At 38.8% G+C, this 17,083-nt stretch overlaps 3 protein-coding genes across 6 annotated transcripts; 1 reads left to right on the forward strand and 2 right to left on the reverse strand.

Annotated features, from left to right (window-relative positions):
- Positions 1–6,973: 6,973 nt before the first annotated feature.
- LOC117565132 (glycerate kinase) lies at positions 6,974–9,974 on the reverse strand. Of its 3 annotated transcripts, none has more exons than XM_034244102.2 (3): positions 9,875–9,974; positions 8,518–9,801; positions 6,974–8,457 (listed from the first exon to the last, which is right to left on the reverse strand). In XM_034244102.2, exons 2-3 carry the CDS (start codon positions 9,652–9,654, stop codon positions 8,128–8,130), a joined length of 1,467 nt encoding a protein of 488 aa, XP_034099993.1. In that variant the 5' UTR covers positions 9,655–9,801; positions 9,875–9,974; the 3' UTR covers positions 6,974–8,127. The 3 variants fall into 3 exon arrangements, with proteins under 3 accessions (XP_034099993.1, XP_034099992.1, XP_034099994.1); XM_034244101.2 differs by having other exon boundaries at positions 8,518–9,814; positions 9,875–9,973; XM_034244103.2 differs by having other exon boundaries at positions 8,518–9,732; positions 9,875–9,960.
- Positions 9,975–10,437: 463 nt separating this feature from the next.
- On the reverse strand, positions 10,438–14,195 carry LOC117564963 (uncharacterized; the record flags this gene model as incomplete). The annotated part of the gene is made up of 4 exons (XM_052002738.1): positions 10,438–11,380; positions 11,432–11,560; positions 13,108–14,019; positions 14,071–14,195. Coding segments are annotated over 4 exons (2,109 nt in total), but the record flags the coding sequence as incomplete, so codon positions are not given.
- Positions 14,196–14,999: 804 nt separating this feature from the next.
- LOC117565740 (pancreatic triacylglycerol lipase-like) lies at positions 15,000–16,656 on the forward strand. 2 transcript variants are annotated; one of them, XM_034244985.2, is made up of 3 exons: positions 15,000–15,356; positions 15,411–15,531; positions 15,582–16,656. In XM_034244985.2, exons 1-3 carry the CDS (start codon positions 15,326–15,328, stop codon positions 16,579–16,581), a joined length of 1,152 nt encoding a protein of 383 aa, XP_034100876.1. In that variant the 5' UTR covers positions 15,000–15,325; the 3' UTR covers positions 16,582–16,656. The 2 variants fall into 2 exon arrangements, with proteins under 2 accessions (XP_034100876.1, XP_034100877.1); XM_034244986.2 differs by having other exon boundaries at positions 15,417–15,531.
- Positions 16,657–17,083: the final 427 nt, after the last annotated feature.

A 17,083-nucleotide genomic window follows, 5' to 3' on the forward strand; every position in this document is an offset into this window, starting at 1 on the left:
ACCCAAATCACCATCTCAACTGGTTGCAGTTCAAATCAGCGTCGAATTCGAATTCGAGTTCGAAATTCGAATTCGGTGCTAGGCAGTTGAAGCGCATAGTGGAGCGGAGCGAAGTGCAGCAAATGTAAATTTAAATTGATTGCAAAATGTTTAAGGCTGAGCGTATTCATTATACGACACCATGTGAACTGACCGCACAGCGTTGCCAGACTGTCAGACAGACAAACCAATCAGACGCTAAGAGAGCGTGCCAAACTTGTCAATACTTGTTGTGGATAACTAACAAAAGCTTTGAATGTGAAGTGTAACTTTGTAGTTTACAACTCAAATGAAATGGATTTTATTAGTCTATACACAATATTAATAATGTTTAATGTCAATATTATGAATACCAATTAATAAAAATATTCTATACTTAATAAAAATAATAATAATATAGTATTGATTAGTAAAATAAATATTTAAAAAAATGTTTCCAAGCTTTTCGTTCTTAAACCCTCAACTTAAATTCACTATCCACTTTGCGCATTGCGCATACGCAGCGTTTGCCGCTCTGCAGCTGGCAACATTTCTTGCGTGCACTGGCAACGCTGTTGGCCAAATGCATGCGGCATGTTGCCAGTTGTCGTTCGTTGAATGCTACTACGTGTAGTTTGCTATTTGCCGCTGGTAGCGTAATTAAAATATTGCACTTGCTACTTTTTTGCCAGTTCTACGTGTTGTTGTTGTTGTTGCTGCTCTTGCTGATATTGTTTTTGCCACAGCATCAGCAGCAGCAACAACAGCAGCAGCAACAACACCAGCAATTGCTGCGAGCGTCGTCGTCATGTATTAAAACTTGTTCATTGGAATTTTCTAATAAATCAATAAACGCAGGCAACACATTGTGAGTGGTGTGCTGAGCTGAGTGTGTGTGTGTGTGTGTGTGGTTGGTGGTGCAGAGCTAAAGGGGGCGGGTGGTTGGGTGGTTGAAGATGCTGTTTATGGGTTGGGGAAGCAGGTGGGTTGCAAGGCGAGGAGCTTCAGCGGGGGGAGTCGGAGAATGAGTGCATGGCACACAGCTGGCGGCAAGCAGCGACGTCGACTGCGACTGCGACTGCGACGCACGCACCAAAGATTGCGCATTATAAAAATAGACGTCGCTTTATTATTTTTGAGGTTATGGCAAAGTTGTTGTTGTTGTTACCAAGTTGTTGACAGCAGCCACAAAGCGTGATTGCAGCTGCAACAACAGCAACAACAATATCGATTCGGCGACAACATTTGCAACACTTTCACGCATTGGCAAACTTGCATTTCCGCAACAACTCTTCCGGGGGGGAAGCAAGGAAGGAAGGAAGGAACTGGAGAGACTTCAACTTGGGCCGCTGACACGATAATTATGCAATAAAACGGCACGCCAACTTTAAGCAACTATAACCACATATGTATATATATATTTTAAAGGCAACAATCTCATAGCTGGAAACACATTTTGATTTTTTTTGCTGTGCTTTTTTTATGAGCTGCTTTGCCTTCCACACTCGGCAGAAGACAACAAACAAACAAAGCGGAAAAACAACTTTTTGCTTTAATTAAATTATTATGCTGGCATTATAATTTTGCTTTTTTTTATACAATTTCGTTTTGTTTTTGGTTTATATTTTATGCCCGGCTTATAAGCTGCGTGCGTTTTCATAATCAGCGGACAACAAAAGCGATTTTGAATGTGTTAACCAATTTGATTTTCGATAATAAACGCAGCCTCAATGTTGCTGGAAGCTTGGCAACATTGTTGCTAGCAACATGGACTGTATGCAAATGGGGCAAATAGCTTTCGATTTGGCCCGCTCTGGCATGTGGCATGTGGTTCATCTGCTGCTGTTGTTGCTGCTGTGGCAACTGCCTGCGAGTCGAAGCCTGTCGCGTCACATTCTAAATGTAAATAAAATGGAAATTCCTTGGCAAAAAGGAGGCAACAAAAAAAACTTGTAGAACTGCTCGCTTGGCGAGGCACTTGTTAAGATGACTGCCTTGTTAAACGAGCCTGCAACACCCCAACAACCACAAAAACAAGAACAACAACAACAAAAAACAAGCACAACAACAATAAACAATGTTGCAATGCTTAATTATTTCAGCGGCAAGGAATTCCTCAGCGCAAACTTGAACTGCTTCTGCTTCGACTTCGGCTTCGACATCGTCTTTTGCTGCAGTTGCAGTTGCACTTGCAGCCTGTGTTGCCTGTTGTTGCTGCCGCTGCAGTTAAGTGCGGGTATTGCGGCCAAGCGTGCAGCAGGCAACAGGGCGATTGTTGCCAACACTTGAGGTCGTCTGCTGAGGCTCAATCTTAGTCTCAGTCTCAGTCTCAGTCTCAGCCTTATCCCCCACCTCTGCCTTTGCTTCTCAGTCGCAGTCTCAGTCAGATTGGTCAACGGCACCGACGCGTCTATGGCCATGTTACCAGTTGTGCTTGTTGTGGTCTGGCGCACCTATTTGTAATGCATTAATAGCCAGCCAAGAGGCAGCAGCAGCCGCAGCCGAAGCCGCAACAACAACCACAACTCAGCTCAACGCTACAGATTGACATTAAGCCTGCCTGCCCCGTGGCGTTGGCCGTGAACACAAGGGGCAGCCGCTTCGATGAAGATGATGCATTTGATAAATGGCAAGCTCAGCATTAACACTCGCCTCATCAGAGTCTGGCCAAGTACTCAAGACTCCATCTGGATCTGGATGTGGATCTGGATCTGCTTAATAATTGATAATTGGCGCACGTTCTTGAAGAGCTTATGCTTTAATTGTCATTCTCTTTGCTTTGTGGATTTAGCTTAAGCTTGAACCTTTTAAGGATGATCGACTGAAAGCTGCCTTTGGCACTTAAAAGTTTCACCTTTAAATCTTACGATAAGCAGAGATTTTACTTGTTGAATAAAATCGGGTATAAAAGAAAGTTAATGAACGACTTTAATTATTTAAATTAATTGATTTTAAAAATTAAATATATTTATTGAAAAATGTCTGCTTTGCGTTTAGCTTAAGCTTGAACCTTTTTCAGGCTAAGCGATCGAAAATTTTAGATAAGCTTCAAACCATAATTTAATCGATACATTCATAAATCAAATAAAATCTTCTAATTAGGTGATTAATGCAAGAAATTAAATATTAAATATTTCATATTAATATTTCATATTTATTATTACGTAAAATCTAATGGGAAATCTAGAAATAATAATATTAAAAAGTATAAAAATATAATTGGAAAAAAAAATAGAATTTAAAAATTAAATAAAAAAAAATAATAATAATAATAAGTAAACAAAATTGAAAGTCAAATACATATTTGTTAAAATAAATTAAAATATTTATTATTAATGTCAAAGTGCAACGCAATCTAAATATTCATGTATTCTTGCTGACAATTATAAGAAATTAAAATAGATTTAAAAAAAGATCGCACTTTCTGGTTGAAAATATTAGTTTAAAAAACAAAACTTTTTTAAATCAAGCTCTTTATAAAAAGTTTGTCTTGGAAAATTGTTTGGGAAAATGAGATTTAGAATGGCATACAACAACATACTGTTTAAGATATCATACTATTAATACTTATAGCTTTCGAAAAATCATCTTAAATCTGTTTATTCTAGGCAACTCAGAAAGTAAAGCTTAAACAGAAAGATTTTCAGGAGAAGTCGGAATGATTTTGATGACCAAATCTGGTTGCCTTTGTCAAGTATTTGAACCAGTTCAGTGCACTTTATTTGATGCGTTTCCTCCCTCTGCTGGGGGTTGGGATTGAAGATCCAGCTGTCACGTCCTCCCCCTTTAGCATAAAGACAGATGCTTCAAATTAAGACATTCCATTGAAGAGAAGAATGAATCATGGCCAAGCTACTCACAGGCTGACAAACTGAGTGTGAATGCGAATTCGAGTATCCAATCGCATGCAAATTGGTGTGAAGCACAATTCCAGTTAGCATGTGACAAAAAGCATTAATTGAACTTGCTGCTTAGGCATGTGCTCATAGAGTATACACAAAGTATATGTATAGTTATAGTAGATATATAAAGTATACATATATCATATGAATGTTTGTTAGCTTGACACTTGGGATGAACTTTGCCATTGTCTAGACAAATTAAGAGCAGGCAAATTGATGTCGCTAATGCGACGAGAGGCGAGCACAAAATATTCAATTTGTTTGCTGACTTTCGTCCATGGGGCCACGCGTCGTATGCGCAATGCGTGCTTCTCTCTCTCTCTCTCTCTCTCTCTGTCTGTCTTCTGTGTGTGTGTGTGTGTGTGTGTGTGTGTGTGAATTCGTGATAAGCGTCGTCAGCTTGTCTGGGCAATGCCAGAGGCAAGCAGCTGCTGTCCAAATGGGTGTGATGTCATAAGTCAACATCTCAGCTGCCCCAAAAGTCTATTTGATATGTGCTCACATCACAATCACAATCACACTCACACACTCGATCGTATCGCTTTGGATCGGATCGGATCGTTAATTAAAATTGCCAGTGCGAGTGCGAGTCCAAGTCAGAGTACTTCATTAGCTTCGCTGATGCTGCCACGCAGTTGCCACGCGCAGCTCTCCAATGCTTAATTAATAAATCAACGCGACACTTGCACTCAATGGCCGCAGCAACAACAGCAGCATCTTCGTAATGACCATGTAGCTGGCAGAGATGATGAACATGCTCATAATCATCATCAAGCAGAAGCGGCAGCAGATGTTCTGAGATTGTTGTTGCTACGCCAGCGGCAAACGAGGCAGACAAATTGACGCGACATTCCACAGCTGCCTCAGATGCTGCTAAAGACAAAACTTTACTGCTTTGGGGGGTGGCTGCCTGCCTGCCTGCCCCAGCTGCCCCATCATTGTTGTAAGTACACGCACATTAGCAATAAGTGTTAAATATAGCTGCTGACCAGCAGCACTTTGACACTTTGCAGACTCCGCTGCGGAAACGGAAATGTTTCTAATCGCAGCTCAACGATCTCAGCGTGGGATGAGCAGCCCTGAGCAGTGGGCAGATCTGGATAGATGGGAATCGAGAGAGATCCAGCTTAATTACATGTACAGAGAGTACATTAATTAGAATAATGTAATCTTAAGCTACATTTCCTTGTAAGCAGGGAAATCATTCAACTAGATGTGCAACAACTTATATTCCCAAATCATTATTTTTATTTTCTTCAAATAAAATGAAAACCAATTAGAGATCAAGGAATTATCATTGAAAATTATGTTGCAGTTTAAACTTTGGGCGAACAATTATATTTAATTCAATATAAGGCAATCTTAAGCTATATTTCTTTATTAGCATTCAATTGCATCAAGATCGTTGATCTTATTTTAAGGGGAAAACATTTAGCTAAATGAATTGAAATTTATATTTTTAAAATATTCAAGATCGTTGATCTTATTTAATCTTGATTATTTTATATTGATTATTTTTTGAAAAATAAATTTCTACAGTCCATTATCTATTTAATATATTAATAGATTTTCATCAACACATTAAATTAATCTTACGAAGTATGAACGAAAATATTTTATATAATATACTTTAATTCAAGAATTTACAAACGCAGTTCATTCAGAATTTCATTGCTACTTAATATTTAAAAAAAATAATTTAAATTAAATGCAATCTGACCTTGTTCAATTATTTTTACTATATCTTCATACTAGCTTCATTTTCAATTGTATTTTTATTTTGTTCTAGATTACGTAATAGTTGCGAAACAGTAAAAGAGTTTGCTTATTCACAACCGACAACTGTCAGCGAAATAGAGCGAAGCTTTTGTATTGAAATCTCTAATCAATTTTTCATGAAATTCTATAATTAGAATTTATAAGCTCTCACTGTTTTATTCAATAGTAATGTAATGTAATATCTGCGCTTAAATCACTTAAGAACTTTGTCCTTAATCTGTTTTTAATTCTCATTTTCCTCGGAATTGATTAGTGGATGCACATTTGTTTATTCGTATGCCGGAAAGATTTCCTACTACTACTATATAGTAGTAGAATACTATGTTGTTGAATGGATCGTAATTAGATATATTGTGATTTATCAAGTCATATTTTTCATCAGAATTGAGGTCTTAGTCATGTCATGTTTGTCGCTGGTTGCAAGTGCGGCGACCGCAGCTGCAATTTGTTGTTTATTTTTTTTTTTATATGCACATTTAACATATGTGCACTCGCTTACTAACATATATACTTAGTTAATAACAAAGTTAATCAAGCAAAAATAGCACAGACTCAAGATACTCGCCAATATAAGCGAATGTGATTATTTAATAATTGTGCCAAATGCGCGGCAACAATAATTATTCCATAGAGCAGACAACAACAATAACAACAATCACTACAACAATAGCAAACAAAAGTGTCTATTGTGCATTAAACAATAAAAAATAATATGGAAAACAGACTGTCGACGATTAAATACACTTGTGCATTAAATCGATTTATATTCTACAGATCAAAAGAAATATAATTGAGGCGTTTATTATTATTCATAGATGGTGACTAAAGGTGTTGAGCTAGCTAATTGTTAATGCATTTCTTTGTGAGGCTTCTCAGTGACTTTCGTAGTGTTCTATAGACGAGTAATATTCAGTAGTTTTAATATATTTAGGGAACATTATTGACAATAATTCCCAAATCGTTTCAGCTGGCTACTTTATTGAGATTAGGTTAAAAACCTAAAAATCGACAGTAATTAATTTAATTTTTATTGATTTTTAACAAATATATGGACGAACATTTTCTTGGTTAAGTGAGTTGTTCAAATTTATCTGAAAATATACATATGTAACAAGTGTTGTTGAAAACAAAAAAAAGCCAAAATATACAAAAAGCAATATTTGGTATATTCATATACTATAACATTCAAAACACACCATAGAGTACACAATAATATACCGGATTGTGAATTTAAGGTGCTGTAGAAATCAGGAATATAAAAAAATATTTTATTAACAATCTTTTTTGTTTATAAACAAGGTTTAGTTAAAAATGTATATATAAGAATACATCAAAAATTATAAAAATATTAATAGTAAAGATATAAAATGAAGTGTACATTTTTTCAAAAAGTGTAATTTTTAACAAGATTATTTCTATTTGAACTTAATTCTTTTCCTCGTTATAACTGATCTAGTGTTAAATTAATTAAAATGGTATTATACCCCTTGTTAGGGTATTGCAAAAAGGAAGGCAAAATAAAAAAAGCGCAATTAGAAAAATATGCAGGCGAAGTGTCAGTTGTAAAATTGTAAATTGTAAATTGCAACTGGGCGCGCGTCGCGTTTTAGTTTTTCTAGTAAATTTTATTATATTTTCTTTTGTTGTATTTGTGGTTGTATTGTTGTTGCTAAAAATAAAACTAAACAAATAAATTTACATTTTTAATTGCAATTATCGCTGGCCATTGTTGTTGTTTCTGCTGTTGCTGCTACTGTTTGCCTTTGGGGTCTTAAACAATTAAGATGATTTATTAGCAGCGCATTTTTATGAGACGCAAAGCACGACAACCAAAAAAAAGACAAAAAAAAACAATAACAAATACGAAGAAAACAAATGTATGACAAATATTTATGCTTCATAATAATCGTATAGATAGATAGCTAGTTAGATAGATATATCATTTGATTTATCACACAACCATAAAATCATCACAATTCATCTGGAAGCTGCGTGAACAACAAACAAAAAAAGTAAAATATTTTACTGATTGCTGATTTCATAAGGCAGAATTCTTTTTCATTTTCGTTTTTGTTTCAGTTTTATGAAGAGGAAAAAGCTAATTGCCATTTTATGTTTGTCACTTGAAGCACGAAGCATAAGAAGAGCATTCCGTAAAGAGAATGAATACGGAATACGAATACGAATACGAATACGACGAATATGAATACGGAATACTCGCATTTAAATGCATATTAAAAATGTTAATGAAACGAGTCGTAAAAAATTTAGAGGAACATTAAGCAGGAAAATCGTAAAAACTGTCTGAACACTTATTAAACAAATTGAAACTATTTCATCGCTCGCTGCGGGTTTTTCAAGAGCAACTTCATTAACCATCCCCATCAGCCATCATCCAAATGGTGACGAAACCGTGTCAAAGGTATTATTAAGGCACCACAAGGAAGTGCAAATCCATCACATTGGTGCCCGTGTGTCCAGTGATCAGATGATGCTCCCCCGCCGCCAATTGCTTGTAGAAATTGTAGCTATCACAATTGCGCAACACTTCGGCCAGTTCGTCGAGCGTATGATTGGCCAAATACTCATCTATAACGCAGCTATCGCCAATAGCGCCTGCTGCGTCTGTGGGTCCATCGATGCCATCGGTACCGGCGCTTAGAAATGTGCATCCAGCAAGCGATTCATCGCGATGCAGCATCTGCGACATGAGCAACGCCAAGTGCTGACTGCGTCCTCCAAGACCCTGACCAGTGACCTAAATGAAAACATACTTCATTAGTTATTATTTAACTGCATTCTGTACTTTGCTAGCTACCTTGATGACGGGCTCGCCACCACAAATGAGAAACAGCGGCGTCTTGGTGTTGATGTGCTGCTCCAGTGCCTTGAGGAAATCCTCAAAGCTTTTCTCCGCAAATGGAAAACGTTCCCGTAGCTGCTGTGGATTAATCGAGCGTTGTTTGTACTCTTGAATACTCTGCAGCAAGCGCTGATAATCCGCAGCCACGCTGCTGACGTCGCCCTGCACCGCGCAGCTCAAAACGCTAGGAACAAAGCCCAGCCTGTGGGCTTCCTGGGCAGCTGTTGCGGTGGCTATAACATTGCTGCCCACCACAAACACTTTGCTGTTATCAAAGGCCGTCTGTTGCTGTTGCCCCTCGGGAGATTCGAACACTTGTTGCAGTGGAACTGACAGCTCCTCCCATAGTTGGAACTTCTTGAGGATTGCTGCCGCAGACTGATTGTTGTCTTTAGACTGTATGGTGGGACCACAGGCAATCAGCTCGAGGGGATCACCGATGATGTCGCTCAGCACAAAGGTGACCAACAAGCTCGCTTTTTGTGCCGCCAGCGCCAAGCGTCCGCCTTTAATGTCCGAGCAAGCAATGCGCACCGTGTTGATCTCCTGGATGCTGGCGCCGCGTTTCATCAGCTCATCGGCAATCCTGCGCTTGTCCAACAGCGTTAGCGGTGCTCGGGGCAGCGGCAACAACGCCGAACCCCCGCCAGAGATAAACACAAACAGCACATCTTTGGCGGTCATGCTCTCGGCTAGCGTCTTAATCGACTGAGCAGACTTCAGAGCCGTCTCATCGGGTAAATTGTTGGGTGCACCTTCGTGCACTGTCAGCTTGTCGCTGACAGGCAACTTGAACTGCTGAAGCGTGTTCACCGGCACGCTGAGCACTCCGCCAGCTGACCACTGGCCCAGATCCCGCTGCACTGTGTTGGCCATGCCCAGCACCGCCTTGCCAAAGCCCACCACATGGCAGGTCTTGTCGGTAATGTCGTGTTGCTGGCCATTGAGCTTGATGTAAACACGCTGATCCTCCTTCACCTGCGGCCGCAGATCGAAGCTGTTGTAGTCCACAAAGATTTTTTCGGGATGCACTGCGTTCACAGCCTGATGGAAGACCTGACGCATGTGATCCCACATCTGTCGCTTAGCCATGTTGTTTGCTAATCAAATTTGTAGTCCAGATTTCGCAAGAATTATAATTTCATCACAGCAACTTAACGTTATCTTCAGCTGCCGGTTATAACGATAACGATATGTTTTTCTTTAAACGCACGATAACGATAATTATGCAGGATATTACTGTTTTAAATAACTATAATTTAATTTTATGTAATGCAAGCAAAGTTAATTAACGCCTAATTTGTGCAGTTACCTTCTAATGTTGCGCGTTGAGAATGAAAATTCTCTATTTACTTATCATTTTAGCAATCAGCTGCCGGGTCAAATTTGTAGGTGAAAAAAATACATGTTTTGTTGTTTACTGCAAGTCGTGCTAGTGCTGGACACTATCGTAGCGCGAGTCACTGTGCAGGCAACTATCGGTTACTGCTCACGCAAAATGCGCAAATATAAAGTAATGACAATTTTCTTGTCAACATTAATTAGTATGTCGAATTTATATTTAACTAATTTAATGTTTTTTCATAATGATTGCAAAATAAGATAATATTAGCTTTTAAAATGTTAATACGATACTTTCAATCTGCTAAAAGCTAAATGCTATGATTGCCGCATTAACTTTACTGTTGTTGTGCATGGCCCACAGATGGCGCTCCTGCTGAGCGCCAAGAGCGATATTCAAATCTGCGAATTGAAAAAATAAAATGCGTGATCTCCATGAAAATAGTAAAACATCAGAGAAATAATTGCATGCAACTTTATTAGATAGATATAAATCATGTAAATGTTTCATTACAAAATATAGATCAATATTGATCAATTCTGCTCTTCTTTGATCTCGACTTCATTGGAGTCCAGTTCTGGACATATTTCATAATCATCTTTGAATTCAGTAGGCATCGATTCCAAATCGAATTCGGAATCGAAGTCCTCCTCGTCTGTGGTGCTATCCGCCTGCTTATCCTTGCCCAGCGCGAAAGGCGCTTTGCTGTCAGTCACGGGAAAGAAGGAGCCCTCCAATTTCTTTGTGGCATGGTAACCCATCAGAACTTGCGGGCTATTTTTGGGGCAACGACGCTTAGCATATTCTTTCCTGGTGCATCTACTACCCCAAAAACCCAGCGTCGAATTAATGGACTCTCCATAGTAACGAGGAGCACGATCGTGATTGCATACTTGCGGAGTTAAGGGGTTCTCCTTCCTGCAGCCGGGTTGATGTGACCCATAGTTCGGATAAAAATCCACATGGCCCACGGGCTCCCCCAAGCCTAAGATTCTATCCGTGTGTATAACATCCACAAAGTCTGCATCGGTGATATCCAAACGTTTATAACTATTGCCATTGATGAAAGGCTTGGCGGGATCCAAGCCCGTGATGCGTTTCAGCTTGCGTTGCACATGGTTGGCTGTTTGCCCAGCCACATGGGCACCCAAGCTAAAGCCAATGATGTGGATCTGATCATGCTGTACAAGGCCCTGTTTCACCAGATTATTTATGAGCTGGGCGAGACATTTGCTGACCAATGGGAGATTCCTTATGGAGGTTATATAGCATGGAGCATTCACCAAACGAGCATAATCAACCGAGATAACATAGACATCCTCGTTATTCAGGAGCGCGGGACGTATATAATTATTGGGCGCAGAGTCGCTATTTCCTGTGAAGCCATGTAGCAGTATTTTGAGTGGACGTGGCGGATTAAAGTCCTTGGGATTAAGTTTGAGTGGATCTAGCTTAACGGGAGCATCGCGAGTGGTTCTGAAAATATTGAGTTAATAATAATTTGTTTGAGTATACAAATGGACTTACTTGCTATATAGCCAGAATTTAACATTCTGATTTGGGCAATTGTGGTTTTTAACTACAATGCAACGATGGGGACCGATGATGGCTTCGCCAGAAGGAAATCCTACGGCAGCTAAAATTCGAATTAAACATTAACAAATGTAAGTAGTCATATAGTTATTGAATAGTTACTAAACAGCAAGAGGAGGACTGCAGATAATAGCTTCATGTTGCTAAACTTCTAAGTCAGATGTGTGAAAAGTAGTGAAACTACGCGCTATTTAAACTGAATTTTTTAAAAGGTGTATAGTGTAATCTTTTTCGTTTTTAGTTGTTTTCTCATTACAAAAAGCACGACCATATTTTAATTAGTCTTTCTTTCTACTTATCGCAAACATAAATATGCTTTAATAAATTTAATGTTTAGTTTGGTAAAAAAAAAGGGAAATTTACTTTATTACGTTTTCACGAATTTGTTGATAAAATTAAGCTTAACGCCATTTTCCTCTACAATGCCGGATATTCAGCAGTCGGATATTTCAATTTTTATTATTTGTATTTTAATTTAATAAAATGCAAGTGGAGCGGGTCGCTGCTTCGAGCATTTATAACTTAAGTCTTTTTTTTAATAAAATATTGTATTTGGTAGCTTTTAACTTTATTGAATTCAATTGAGTTGCGTACTTTTTTTCCAATTCATAACGAACACATTAAAAAATTCATTTTCAAAAATTATATTCGATATTTTCTCGAAAATGCGTCGATATGTTTGTCCTCTATTAAAAGCTACCTGCTATGACAGCCGCATTAACTTTTCTGTTGCTGCACATGGCACATAGATGGTGCTTTTACTGAGCGCCTTAAGCAATATTTAAAATTGAATTCGAAATACGACCGATGACACTTTCGTTCTTTTTATACCCGCTACCCATAGGGTAGAAGGGTATTATAACTTTGTGCCGGCAGGAAATGTATGTAACAGGTAGAAGGAGGCATCTCCGACCCTATAAAGTATATATATTCTTGATCAGCATCAACAGCCGAGACGATCTAGCCATGTCCGTCTGTCCGTCTATCCGTCTGTGTGTCTGTCCGTCTGTCCGTATGAACACCTAGATCTCAGAGACTATAAGAGATAGAGCTATAATTTTTTTCGACAGCATTTGTTATGTTTGCACGCCCCCTTCCGCCCCTGCAAATCAAAAAAATCGAATAACAAGTGTAATTTTAAAGCTAGAGAATTTTGGTATATTCAGTAATAACTATAGTAGTTATGATCCCTGAAAATTTGGTTGCGATCAGATAAAAATTGTCGAAGTTATTAAAGAAATACTTTTGTATGGGCAAAAACGTCTACTTACTGATGGTCGTAGTTGCTTTGGCTGACAATCTGGTATATTGTGCCGTCAATGGTATATTTTGAATGCGGTACTATATCGATATACTACATATACCATTTGGTATATTTTTAGTATTTTTGCAGTATATTTGGTATATTTTGAGAATAATACCGCAAAATATATTGCTCTTATTCAAAATGGGTAGCGGGTATCTCACAGTCGAGTACACTCGTCGGTAGCTTTCTTACTTGTTTTGTAATACATCAAGAGAAATAATTGCATGCAACTTTATTAGGTAGATAGATTAGTATATCATGTAAATGTTTCATTACAATATAGCTCAATATTGATCAATTCTACTCTTCTATGATCTCGACATCATTGGAGTCCAGTTCTGGATATATTTCATCCCATTTTGGGTCATAATCATCTTCGAAGTCCTCCTCGTTTGTGGTGCTATCCGCCTGCTTATCCTTGCCCAGCGCGAAAGGTGCTTTGCTGTCAGTCACGAGAAAGAAGGAGCCCTCCAATTTCTTTGTGGCATGGTAACCCATCAGAGCTTGCGGGCTATTTTTGGGGCAACGACGCTTAACATATACTCTCCGGCTGGTACATCTACGACCCCAAAAACCCAGCGTCGAATTAATGGACTCTCCATAGTAGCGAGCAGCACGATTGTGACTGCATGAACGCGGAGTCCAGGGCTCCTCCTTCTTGCAGCCGGGTTGATGTGACCCATAGTTCGGATAAAAATCCACATGGCCCACGGGGTCTCCCATGCCAAAGAATCTATCCGTGTGTATAACATCCACAAAGTCTGCATCGCTTGTATCCAAACGTTTTTGCTTTTCTTTGGAGATAAGAGGGAAGGCGGGATCCAAGCCCGTGATGCGTTTCAGCTTGGGCTGCACATAGTTAGCTGTTTGTCCAGCCACATGGGCACCCAAGCTAAAGCCAATGATGTGGATCTGATCGTGTTGCACAAGGCCCTGCTTCACCAGATTATTGATGAGCTGGGCGAGACATTTGCTGAACAATGGGAGATTCCTTACGGAAGTTATATAGCATGGAGAATTCACTAAAGAAGCATAATCAACGGAGATAACATAGACATCCTCGTTGTTCAGAAGCACGGGTCGTATATAATCATTGGGCGCAGAGTCGCGACTTCCTGTGAAGCCATGTAGCAGTATTTTGAGTGGACGTGGCGGATTAAAGTCCTTAGGATTAAGTTTGAGTGGATCTAGCTTAACGGGAGCATCGCGAGTGGTTCTGAAAATATTGAGTTAATAATAATTTGTTTGAGTATACAAATGGACTTACTTGCTATATAGCCAGAAATTGACATTCTTATTTGGGCAATTGTGGTTTTTAACAAAAATGCAACGATGGCGACCGATGATGGCTTCGCCAGAAGGAAATCCTATGGCAGCTAAAATTCGAATTAAACATTAACAAATGTAAGTAGTCATATAGTTAATGTATATATTGAATAGTTACCAAACAGCAAGAGGAGGACTGCAGATAATAGCTTCATGTTGCTAAACTTCTAAGTCAGATGTGTGGCAAATAGCGAAACTACGCGCTATTTAAACTGCATTTTCTAAAAAGGTGTATAGTGTAATCTTTTTGGTTTTCAGTGGTTATCTCATTACAAAAAGCACGACCATATTTTAATTAGTCTTTCTTCCTACTTATCGCAAACATAAATATGCTTTAATAAATTTAAGGTTTAGTTTTACGTTTTCACGAATTTGTTGATAAAATTATGCACTATAATTTGCTTAAAGCCATTTTCTTTTTAACATTTGTTACAAAATATTGAATTTCCCATACAATATTTCGCTTAAAATTCAACACTAGATGGCGCTGAAAAATTCTCAACTCAAGAAAATTTTGCCATTTGTGTTGCTATTAAAATTCATTGTTTACGTTTTTACAGCAATACCGGATATTCAACAGTCGGATATTTCTATTTTCAAAAATTGTATTTTAATTTAATAAATTGCAAGTGGAGCGGGTCGCTTCTTCAAGCATCTATAACTTAAGCCTCTTTTTTTTAATAAAATATTTTATTTTGTAGTTTTTGACTTTATTGAATTCAATTGAGTTGCATACTTTTTCCAATTCATAACGAACAAATTAAAAAATGAATTTTTAAAAATAATTATATTCGATATTTTCTCGAAAATGCGTCGATATGTTTGTCATCTATTAAAAGATGCCTGCTATGACAGCCGCATTAACTTTTTCGTTGCTGCGCATGGCACATAGATGGCGCTTTTACTGGCGCAATATTTAAAATTGAAAATTCGAAATACGACCAATGACACTTTCGTTCTTTTTTAACCCAATTAGCAACCACACACAAAAACGCGCGAATTAGAGTCTGAGTGCCTCACAATGCGGTAGTGTCAGAGAGTGTTAGCTCTCTCGTGTGGGTGCTTATATGTGTCTCGCAGCTGCGCCGACACCAGGCAGCAGACAGATCGCTGCCATTGATAAGCCTACAAATTGGCAGTTTAAATAGCGCGCACTTTCGCTACTTGCCACACAGTTGGCTTAGAAGTTTCGCAGCATGAAGTCCACACTGCTGCTCTTGCTATTTGGTAACTATTCAATATATTTACGATCCAGCCACATTTATTAATGTTTAATTTTAGCTTTAGCTGCCGTGGATTTTTCTTTTGGAAATCCTTTAGTGGGTCTTTTTGATGCCGCCTGCTTTGTGGTCAAGAACAACGACTGTCCAAATAAGAATGTTACCTTCTGGCTCTACAGCAAGTGAGTATAATTGTATACTTAAATAATTAATAATTATTCATTATTATTAGCGCCACTCGCGATGCTCCCGTCCAGCTAAATCCCCTTGATCTCAACCCCTGGGACTTTCAGCCGCCGCGTCCACTCAAAATACTGCTGCATGGCTACACAGGGCATCGCGACTTTGCACCCAATAATCATATACGTCCCGTCCTCCTGGACAACGAGGATGTCTATGTGATCTCCATTGATTATGCTCCTCTGGTCCGATATCCCTGCTATGTTCAGGCGGTGCAAAATCTCCCATTGGTCAGCAAATGTCTCGCCCAACTCATCAATAATCTGGTGAATCACGGCATTGTGCAACACGATCAGATCCACATCATTGGCTTTAGCTTGGGTGGCCAGGTGGCTGGACAAACAGCCAACTATGTGCAGCGCAAGTTGACACGCATCACGGGCTTGGATCCCGCAAAGCCACTTTTTATCCTGGGCAGCGATATGCGACGCTTGGATCCAAGTGATGCGGACTTTGTGGATGTGATACACACAGATACTCTGGGTCGTGGCATGCTGCGTCCCATGGGGCATGTCGATTTTTATCCCAACTTTGGGCCACTGCAACCCGGCTGCATGGAGGAGAATCCCGATGATCCGGGTAGCTGCAATCATGAGCGTGCTCCTCGCTTCTATGGCGAGTCCATTAATTCGACGCTGGGTTTTTGGGGTCGTCAATGCGCCAGCTGGTTAGTCTATCTCTTTGGTCTTTGCTCCACACGTGCACCCCAAGCACTGATGGGCTATCGTGTGTCTGAGGAAGTAAAAGGTGTCTATTTCCTCAAGACGGACAGCAAGCCGCCTTTTGCATTGGGCATGCAGGAGGAGGCGGATAACACCAAATACGTTGCAAAATTCCATTTCCATTCGAAGCATAATGAAATAGAAGATGATTACGAGCCGGAATGGGGCGAAACAATTCCAGAACTGGAGTCCAATGATGTCGAGATCAACGAACTGGAAAAGCAGTTGGTCTATAAAGAGCAGGAGGCGCTTGATGAGCCGCTAACTTGAGCTAAATTGTGATAGTATTTAATAAACATTTATACTGCCTACTAACGGATCTAATAAAGTTAATTTATATATTTATCTTGATTAATAATTCCATCTGCAACTTGTCAACTGCAATTTATTAATATTTGCATTGAGGTGCGCTGCATATCGTTAGATGGCGCCAGTAGAGAATTTATTACTTTCATAACAGAAGTTTTATTATTGGCAGTGTTTATGTTTTCACCTTGCTTTTGTCGGGTTGCAGTGATTTCATTTTTATATACTGAATTTTGTAATCAACTTCGTGTTTTGTGTTTAGCTTTATTGATTGCAAAAAACACGCCTACATCTATAATTAGTTTCTCTTAAAATTTATCGCTAGCAATACTCATTACATTACATATTAGATAGTTTAGCTAAATGTGTAATTTAATTTAAAGGGGATCACGTTTTCACGAAGTGTTGATAACAAAAAGGACAATAATTTAACTTAAAAACATTTTCTTTTTGACGTTTTTTATTC

This window comes from Drosophila albomicans, chromosome 2L, assembly GCF_009650485.2.
Source record: "Drosophila albomicans strain 15112-1751.03 chromosome 2L, ASM965048v2, whole genome shotgun sequence".
Classification (NCBI taxonomy): Eukaryota; Metazoa; Arthropoda; class Insecta; order Diptera; family Drosophilidae; genus Drosophila; species Drosophila albomicans.